Source organism: Centrocercus urophasianus, unplaced genomic scaffold, assembly GCF_019232065.1.
Source record: "Centrocercus urophasianus isolate 14NV4802_14NV808 unplaced genomic scaffold, USGS_Curo_1.0 seq_1366, whole genome shotgun sequence".
In the NCBI taxonomy this organism is placed as follows: Eukaryota; Metazoa; Chordata; class Aves; order Galliformes; family Phasianidae; genus Centrocercus; species Centrocercus urophasianus.
The window spans coordinates 55454-65395 of NW_024884549.1; the positions used below are offsets into that span (position 1 = coordinate 55454).

General features: G+C 45.7%; 1 protein-coding gene across 2 annotated transcripts; it reads left to right on the forward strand.

Moving 5' to 3' along the window:
• The first annotated feature begins 23 nt into the window (after window positions 1–23).
• KIF3B (kinesin family member 3B) lies at window positions 24–9152 on the forward strand. 2 transcript variants are annotated; one of them, XM_042813072.1, is made up of 9 exons: window positions 24–81; window positions 1738–3170; window positions 3758–3859; window positions 4521–4643; window positions 4752–4870; window positions 5104–5217; window positions 5869–5974; window positions 6173–6351; window positions 6628–9152. In XM_042813072.1, exons 2-9 carry the CDS (start codon window positions 1788–1790, stop codon window positions 6719–6721), a joined length of 2220 nt encoding a protein of 739 aa, XP_042669006.1. In that variant the 5' UTR covers window positions 24–81; window positions 1738–1787; the 3' UTR covers window positions 6722–9152. The 2 variants fall into 2 exon arrangements, with proteins under 2 accessions (XP_042669006.1, XP_042669007.1); XM_042813073.1 differs by lacking the exon at window positions 24–81 and adding an exon at window positions 200–331.
• The last annotated feature ends 790 nt before the right edge of the window (window positions 9153–9942 follow it).

Sequence of the window (9942 nt, forward strand, 5' to 3'; positions counted from 1 at the left end):
GGGGGGCGGCGGCCGCTCCCACCCCTCCACTTCCGGTGCCGCGGGAGGAGGCGGCCGCGGGGCTCCATGGTGACGGCGCAGGTGAGTGCGGCCCGGCCCGGCGGGCCGAGGTGTCCCCGTAGAGCCGGGACTGAGCGCGAGCGGCGAGCGATGGGCGGAGAGCTGGCGCTGACAGCGGGAGCGAAGCGGCCCGGACTGGGCTCCCGTGCTTAGAACAGAGCGGGGAAGGAGCGAAGGACAAAAGCGGCCGGGCCGGGATGTGTCAGCTCCGAGATCGGGGAGATTTGAGCCGTGAGAGAGCGGTGGTGGATTTGGGGGTGCCTGCAGCGAGGTGAGGAGGGACGGAACGCGGAGGGTCTTCCTGAGGGGAGCCGCGGGTCCGAGGCTACGGACCGGGCTGGGCACCGTGTGCCCGCCGTGCTCTGAGCCTCGCTGCCGGCCGGGCCCGATACCGAGCGCTGCTGCCGGCCGGGTTGCTGCTCCCCTCGCAAGCAGCCCTTCCTTATGAGAAACCGCACGGAATCACAGCGCTTGTAAGGGACCTCTGGAGATCTGCTGGTCCGACCCCAAAAAGCTGGGTGTTTGTTGGGAGCGATTTCTTCTCTGAAGAGCGGTGATGTGCTGGTGCAGCTGCCCAGGGAGTGGTGGGGTCGCTGTCCTTGGAGGTGTTCTGGAGATGTGGCCCTGAGGGACGTGGGCAGTTGGCACTGTGTATTGGGTATCTTGAAGGTCTTCCTTAACAACGGTATGGTTCTAACTGCTCTGCTCAGTTTGCTGCATGCTGTGGTCATTGCGAGTCTGCCTCCAAATGCATTCGCTACACCCTGAGCCATACCTGGGCACTCAGGAAGCAGATAAGCTGCGCAGCCAGGCTGCAACTCACTGCCTCACTGTGCCCAAATGGAGCAGTGGAAGTTGTCCTCTTCATTGTTGGTTGGTGTTGGAGTGCAGCTCACTGTGGTGATGTACTCACCTAGCTGGTTTGCTTGACAATATTTGCAAGCACAATGACTGTGCTACACCTGGCTGCCTTAATGATTTGCTTTGTAGTCAGCTTGATTGCATGGCTTTGTGAAAACGTTGGTGTAAAAATTTCTGTCTCTCGATTCTTGGAAGAATGTAAAGGTAACATCAGCTTTCCCTGGTGTGGAAACACAACATTCAGGGGATGAAAAATGGGCAGACTATTTAATGATGTTATTTTGAATCCTCGCGGCTGCTGTTTGGAACATCTATTGTGCTGTAAGTGGGCTTCTAGGAAGCGGCTTCACAAGTTTTAATTCATGAAAAAGCATTTGGGTGGCATTCCAATGCACTAGTGTTGCTTCAGAAAAAAAAGGGTGTAGGTTTTAAGCCTGTAGCGGCAGGATGGTCCTGATGATGCACCACATCATCGCAGATGTGAGTTAATTGTAACATAAAGGTCTCATAAAAATGAAAAGTTTTCTTCAGTACACTGGAGGTATAAAAAGAGGACACTAAGAAAATACCACATTGATATTTTGATAAGTGAGTGAAGCGCTTAATGAAAGCACCTGACTGATTCCCTTTCAAGCTGTATTCCAGGCAGTATGGACAGAGCAACTCTGTGCTGGATTTTCAAAGTAAATCAAAACATCAAAAAGCTAAATGATGCAAAAATCCTGCTTGAGTAGACGAGTCGAATCTTTGACAGTTGGCAAAATTGCCATCTGTAGGAAACTGCCTTTGTTTATTCCTCTTTTGTTTTTGTTTTAGGCTTCTAGCACTGGATCATCTGTCGTCACATCAGCCACAGACCTGCTGCCATGTCTAAGTTAAAGAGCTCTGAGTCTGTTCGGGTGGTGGTTCGATGCCGGCCGATGAACAGCAAAGAGAAGTCTGCTTCATATGAAAAGGTTGTTAATGTGGATGTCAAATTAGGGCAGGTCTCGGTGAAGAATCCACGGGGAACATCTCATGAACTGCCTAAAACTTTCACCTTTGATGCTGTGTACGACTGGAATTCCAAACAGGTTGAACTCTACGATGAGACCTTCAGACCTCTTGTGGACTCTGTTCTGCAAGGTTTCAATGGGACAATCTTTGCTTATGGGCAGACTGGAACGGGGAAAACCTACACGATGGAGGGGGTGCGTGGTGATCCTGAAAAAAGAGGGGTCATCCCCAATTCTTTTGAGCACATCTTCACCCACATCTCTAGATCTCAAAATCAGCAGTACCTAGTTAGAGCTTCTTATCTGGAAATATACCAAGAAGAAATCAGAGACTTGTTATCAAAGGATCAATCCAAACGGCTGGAGTTAAAAGAGAGGCCAGACACAGGTGTATACGTGAAGGATTTGTCTTCTTTCGTTACAAAAAGTGTCAAAGAGATAGAGCACGTCATGAACGTGGGAAACCAGAATCGCTCCGTTGGTGCCACCAACATGAATGAACACAGCTCTCGATCTCACGCCATTTTTGTGATCACTATCGAATGCAGTGAGCTGGGACTCGATGGAGAGAATCACATCCGTGTCGGAAAACTCAACCTGGTAGACCTTGCAGGCAGCGAGCGCCAAGCTAAGACTGGAGCACAGGGGGAGAGGTTAAAGGAAGCTACAAAAATCAACCTCTCTCTTTCAGCTTTGGGCAACGTTATATCTGCCCTAGTAGATGGCAAAAGCACACACATTCCGTACCGGGACTCAAAGCTAACTAGGTTACTCCAAGACTCATTAGGTGGCAATGCCAAGACCGTGATGGTAGCCAATATAGGCCCTGCCTCTTACAATGTAGAGGAGACTCTCACGACGCTGAGATACGCCAATCGTGCCAAAAACATCAAGAACAAGCCAAGAGTGAATGAGGATCCTAAGGATGCTCTGCTGCGTGAATTCCAGGAAGAAATCGCACGACTCAAGGCACAGCTGGAGAAGCGGTCTATTGGCAAAAGAAAGAGGAGGGAAAGGAGGAGAGAGGGTGGGGAAGAAGAGGAGGATACTGAGGAGGGGGAGGATGAAGGGGATGACAAAGACGACTATTGGAGAGAGCAACAAGAGAAGCTGGAGATTGAAAAGAAAGCTATTGTTGAGGACCACAGCTTGGTAGCCGAAGAAAAGATGAGACTGCTGAAAGAGAAGGAGAAGAAAATGGAGGACTTGAGGCGAGAGAAGGAAGCAACAGAAATGCTGAGTGCTAAAATCAAGGTAGAATTCTTTGCCGTGCTTTCATGCTTCTTACAAGCAATTTAGTTAGGCTATGGGGAGAACAGCTGGTTGCTTAATTTGGAAGAATATTTCAAAAGGTTTCCAGAATAGTGATTTGTGTTTGGTCAGAAGATTTTGTTGAGTTTCCACCATTAATTACGTTCTTCAATATTCATGAGTTGTTGCATTGTTCTTATGTGCTGGTCTTGTGGAATCTTCAGCAATCTGCACAGTAAAACGTGATGATACATCTTATCACAAGCTGTGAAACAAACAATGCTTCATTGTGCAACAGATCATTAACAAGTTTTTTTTACGTAGAATATGCATTTTAGTTCTTCAGATAGGCCACACTGCAGGAGTTTGTAATTCTAAGCAAGTTATGGCTTCATTAACTCCTGCATTTTGTAGGGATGTTTAGAAATAGCCATTCTCATAGCATCTGACTTACAAGAGAATGTTAAGTAAGGGAGGTGCCCTCGTGACAAAGTTGGAGAAGTAGAGAGAGAGAAAGTTGGGTTCTGTAGGAAAGACTTTGTTAGCTGGTCACCAGGAGGGAAACGTACAACCTTGTCTTTTTCTTTCAGGCAATGGAAAGCAAACTTCTGGTGGGAGGGAAAAATATTGTGGATCACACAAACGAGCAGCAGAAAATCCTGGAACAGAAACGACAGGAGATTGCAGAACAGGTACAAGCAGCAACGTTAGGTACTGTGTACCAAAAAACCCAGCCCAAACCTACCTGCAGAACTTTTATAAAGGGTTGTATGAGGAGAAAAGGTAAGAAAGGTTGCACAGGGCTAACCTTGGCATTGCTTTAATGGCAATTGTTGATTTCAAAAGAAGGGGCAAGGGCTTGCATCCTATTTATTGCGTGAAATTGGTAGAGAAGGTTTGTAATAGTTCTCTTCCAGTTTTTCACATGGAACTTTTATATCCTGTGTCTGTAAGTGAAGAATTAATTGGAAGGCCTCAGACTGTGACAGTTCAGCTGTTAACTCAGGAGAGAAGGTGCTTATTACATGATAGAAGCTTATTTTCTGTTATGCATTCTTTGTTGTATGAATTGATTTAAAAAAAAAAAATTAAACACAGCGTTTAATTACTTTAATTAAAGCCTGAGCACTTATTCACACTATCTGATTCCAATAGACCCTTCAGCAGAATAAAGGCAAAGAAGAGCTAATGCTTCTGGTATTTCTAAGGCAAGAGATAGGAAGAACTAGAAGCTAAAGCAAAAGCCCTGGAGCCCAGGGAAGTAAAAACCTCCCGAGTGTTGGCTTGGTGCAGTCAGCCTGGAGGTAGCAGGGCAGTTGTGGTCTCTGACTTTTTGTACCTGGCATTCTTCAGAAACGTCGGGAGCGGGAGATCCAGCAGCAGATGGAGAGTCGGGATGAGGAAACACTGGAGCTGAAGGAGACCTACAGTTCTCTTCAGCAAGAGGTGGATATAAAGACCAAGAAACTTAAAAAGGTAAAGAGAACGTGAGTCCACATCTCGTGGCTTAAATAAAACCAGCCTGTGTGTGAGACTGAGGGGAACACTGGAAATTTGTGACGTTGGTCCCGTGGTCTGTTCCAGTTATTTTCCAAGCTGCAAGCTGTGAAGGCAGAGATCCATGATCTCCAAGAAGAGCACATCAAGGAGCGCCAGGAACTGGAACAGACCCAGAATGAGCTTACCAGGGAACTAAAGCTGAAGTGAGTCCCTTCACTTCATTGCCTGCTGGTAACTGTAACAGAGATTGTTTCTATGGGTGGGGAGTAAAAGGAGGGACTGAATTCATACGCTTGCAGAACAAGATTCAAACAGGAGACAGCTAAAACGCTCCTCCCTTTTCCAGGGCTGTATTAATTCCCAGAGAGAGGAGCAGTGGAGAGCCATCAGCTAACTGTGTTTGTTGTGTATTTCCCATTTTTATGGTTGTATGCAGGCACCTGATTATTGAAAATTTTATTCCTTTGGAAGAAAAGAATAAGATCATGAACAGGTCATTCTTTGATGAAGAGGAAGACCAGTGGAAACTGCATCCCATAACCCGTCTGGAGTGAGTGTACTTCTGATTTTCTAACTAAGATCAAATCCTAGGTCACATAAAGCCCTCTAGTTGCCAAAAACAAGGTACTCCAACAGAGAAAATCGTGGTTTTGAAACAGCCTTCCAGAGTTCTTATGTATTCTTGCTGTGTTGTAAAACAAAGTTTTCATTCATCTAAGTAGGTCAAATAAAATAGGAATATACAGTTTGGAAAATTTCTTCTAAGTGAGCCTGACATTTAAATGTAAAATATGTGTAACACTGCGTGTACCATTTAATATCAGTAAGCTCTTATCATATTTGTTGTCTGATTTGGTTAAGAAAGCTCTCAAAAATTATGATGTGAGAGCTGTGGATAGATCCTACCTCTTTACAGGGGAGGTTCTGTAAAGTAAACTTAGCATGTTAGGTGCAGCTGTGTGCATCTGTGGCCTCTGTGATAAAAATTATGCAGAAATCCCTCGTTTCATGCAGGGAACAGATGCAGATGCCAAGGGATAACAATCTTACCTTCTCATCTCTGTCTGTAGGAAGAGCTGTTCTGGGATATGCAGTCTAGGTAGTTTCTGCTTGCTTGAAATACATCTCCAAATGTTTTACCTCATAAACTCCAAGAAGTCTTCACTTTTGGTGTATGATGGACTGAATATGTGTTTTCTAGTAACCAGCAAATGATGAAAAGACCAGTGTCTGCTGTAGGATACAAAAGGCCGCTGAGCCAGCATGCCAGGACGTCCATGATGATTCGTCCAGAGGCTCGGTACAGGGTAAGCCCAGATGTGGCTACAGCCTTCATACATTCACCTTCCTAATCAGAGAAATGTAAATTTCAGAGGATTGTTCTTCGATGGGACGTACAGAGTGTCTTGCATGCATTTATAATGTCCTGCAGAATAAGTTTCCAGAGGAAAAGAAACTATTTGTATGAAAGTGTATAGGCTTTAATTCCACTTGTACTTCCTCAGGCAGAGAATATTGTATTACTGGAACTTGACATGCCCAGCCGAACAACAAGAGACTACGAAGGTCCAGCCATTGCTCCCAAAGTCCAGGCAGCTCTAGAAGCAGCTTTGCAGGATGAAGATGAGATCCAGGTGGATGCTTCAACCTTTGAGAGCACTTCAAATAAAAAACCAAAATCCAGGTGAGTCAAATTTTTTAGTAAGTAGACTAGCAGATAGAGTTACAAATACAATTGCTTTCTGTCTACATTCTTATCAGTAAAGCTATGGCTAACTTGGCTGCAAAGCAGAAATAGAAAGAAAGGAACATAGGGCAGTAGAGAAAGCTGGGACTGATTAGAAAATAAATCCAGTATAAAGAAAAAAAAATAACCAACAGCTTTGGAAGATTAATTTTGACATGTAACAGGTGACATTGTTGGGGCTTTTTGTTTATTTTTTCATTTTTACTTCTTCAGGCCTAAAACTGGAAGGAAATCAGGGGGATCCTCTTCAGCAGGCACCCATAGTTCTCAGCTCTACCCACAGTCCCGAGGGCTGGTTCCAAAGTAAAACCAGCAATTCCTCTCCAGGGCGTGAACAGCTTTTGCCTTCTGAGAGCAGAGACAAGTAAAAACCTGCAGAGAGACCTCCCAGCCAGACTCCAACCCCTTTCCCCTGGAGGTGGCCTCTTTGCTGTTTAACTGACTTGTGCCAGTCCAGGTACACTGAGCCGCAGGAAGATACGTGTTTGCAATTCAGCATTTGGCCTCTGTAGGAAACAGATTTTAGTTAGGAAATCAGAAATGCATGAGGTACGTTACAGTGTATTAGAAGCAATGGGAAGCATGGGGATCACCTCACAGCCTCACCATCTCTCCTCCTGCACTAGCCCTTTTGCTGCACTTGGCTTTTTTGTTGGGCGGTAAGAAGACAGAGTTGAAAGTCATCTCAACAGAACCACCGCTCCAGAGCTTCATAGTGAGAATGAAATGAGGTTAAAAAGCAGAGGATCCACCCAAACTTGACTAGGTGCAGTTTTTCCTCTTCCTGCTTGAAAGACTGGCATCATCATTTGGGGTTAAGAAGTTGATCTGAACGGGCAGATTGGCAGCTGTCAGCATGTACTCACCACCAGATAGCTGTGCCTCCCTTTCAAACTGTAGGACAAAAAAGGGACTTCAAAGAATTTTGTTGCTTTCTAGACAGGAAGCAATAGAAATTGAAGTCCTTGTTTACAAGCATAAGTTTAGCTCCACTAAACTGACATCCTACAGATCACACCCCTACCAACAAGAACCACCTTGTCAAAGAATACACCTGCATTCCAATACCAGCTCCACAGCTTGCTTCCTCTTTGTTGCCTCCATCTTCTTCCCTGGCAGTTGAAACCAGTATCCACACTTTGAATGGTGGTGTGGTGCATGGCAATTTTCTCAGACCTCCCACTGGTCGCAGGAAATGTAGCACTGGCATGGAGCCATAGGGCTGCCTCTGCTCTCCCCTGTAAGCTGGGTCGAGGGTAGAGCACCGTGACAAGAAGCCATCTGTGCACTGTTCTTGTAAGTATGGTCCCTTCCCTTGGTGTCTAAGGAGCTTCAACACACGGTACTCTTTGTGCCTCACCCATTCCATATTAGAAGCTTGTCCCCTGCACCTCCCGGACCAGACAGGGCCCAGTGGGAGTGAAAGCACATAAAGCCAAGTCTGTATAACGAAATCTGGTACTAAATCCAGGGGTTGTAGTTTGAAAACAAGGGAGGAAGAACTCCTGCTTCTGATGGTCTCTGCAAGCTGCCCTTTGACTTAAGCAGGCTACTGTAAAGCTGCAGGCTCGTGTGGCAGGGTTGAGGGAGATGGAGCTGCCGTGTTGAAGACAGTAAGGTGTCCCTGTCTAGTGTTGCACAGCTCATTCATAAGTTTTAGTTTGTTGTATATTGAGACTTGGGATGTTACATTTTTCTGGTTGCTGTTGGCTGTCATCCTATGAATGTTTTTACCTATTTCCTCTCCTTCACTGATGACTTCCTCCAGACTGACATGTGTGAGTGTCTGAGGACTTGCCTGGTTTTAGAAATGCTCTGATATATGGACTCTACCTTGTGTGCTCGTTACGTATCTGCTGAGTGACTTCACCCAGGCTGGAGAACTCCATTATATCTGACCCCCATGAGCAGAAGGAACTGAACACTCAGCACAGCTCACCTCTGCATCTTGCGGGCACGGTGCCTCGGTGAGCCAGCTGCCCGGGTGGGCATGGTTAAACTCTAAGTCAGCTGCTTTGATTCGTGGAGTGCTTTTCTGGATCACAAGATTAATATATATATATACACACACATATATATATTTTAGTTTTGGTGGAGGAAAGATGAGTTTGCCTGTAACTGAGAGAGCAGTCATCTGACAAATTTCTTTCAACTAGAACGTGGAAACCTGGCATAATCTTCCTTTTTATAAAGCGCTGTTTATGTACAGAGAGCCTTTTAATTAGCTCTTGTTGCATAATATAATGTCACCTTCTCTTCCCTCTCCTCCGTCTTTCTCTCTAGCACATAATCTTCTGTACTTTGACATTTTAAAAGATGATTGTATGCTGTAAATGCTCAGAGAACTGAAATGAAACAAGGGGGTTTTACAACCTGACAGAGCAACTTAATATATATACATGTATGTGTACATACCTATATGTACACGTATGTTTAACGTGAATATGCACACACAGCCACATCTGTGTTTGCACACTCACACCCTTCCTCAGTCACCACAGTTCCATAGGGAATTCTGTGTTACATTCAAATGCTGGAAACTCCCCTTGTGGCAGGACCAGGATGGTGGAAATTACAGTGCAAACCCAAACTGTTCTCGTTTCAGTGTTGACAAGCTAGCTGGTTGATATGTCGGAAAGGCTCTGCTTTTAATTCTGTAGAAATTCATTAGCAAGGTGAAAGAAGTTCAGTAGGATGGAAAAAAGAATAAAATTGCATATTTAGTCATTGTATTGAAACCAGAGCTGTTAGAGGTTTGGTTAGTGTGCTACAGATTGTTACAGAAGCTTTTAGATTCTCATTTTGATGGACTTACCCATGAGCAGATACTCGGTGGCACTGATATTAAGGGAAGTGCGTTGTCTTAAGCTCTACAAAGCAAACCGAGCGCTGGGTTGAAGTTTTTAATGAACATTCCTGCCAAGCTTTGCGTGCCTCTGGGTGTTATCTGAACCATCTGGGCTTCCTGCAGGTTAACTGCCAAAGACAGGAAATCCAGCAGACTCCTGCAAGAGGCCCTGGGACATTGTGCACAGCCACAGCTTTTCTCATAGGGACCTTTTACATCCTTATCCTCGCTCTGATCTGTATAATGGGATCTGTACTTCCAAAACAGCAACGTGCAGCAGAAGCAGCCTTCTGGTTCTGGCAGCAGCACTGAGGTGTAAGAGCTCAAGTACTTTCTTAAAATCCTTACTACAGATCGGATGCCTTTTTAACAATACTGCCATGCTGCTCCAATCTTCTCAAACACGTACCTTTGTGACAGCGTTTTAGCTGCATTACACAGATCAGAGCAGGCTTCTGTTCGCTGGAGATGCACTGAGGTTCGGAGACACCCGCAGCCCTGCATTCCCGTGTGACGTCCGGGCTTTAAACCATTCCATTCGTGCTGCGTTAAAGCACAGATTGGCGAACGGAACCTGCACAAAGCCCAGCGCCAGGCTGAGGTGTGCTGCCATAACACGGCGCTGCCCGCCTTCCCCATCCCTTGGCTTTGACACCGGGGGTCCCGCTGCCCCCCCCCCC

Bases quoted from the DNA above. Each gene is read 5' to 3' on its own strand.
- KIF3B (XM_042813072.1), top strand. From the start codon at position 1,788: ATGTCTAAGTTAAAGAGCTCTGAGTCTGTTCGGGTGGTGGTTCGATGC. The intron at 3,860-4,520 runs GTACAAGCAGCA...GGCATTCTTCAG, and splicing joins GACAGGAGATTGCAGAACAG to AAACGTCGGGAGCGGGAGAT. The intron at 6,352-6,627 runs GTGAGTCAAATT...TTACTTCTTCAG, and splicing joins AATAAAAAACCAAAATCCAG to GCCTAAAACTGGAAGGAAAT.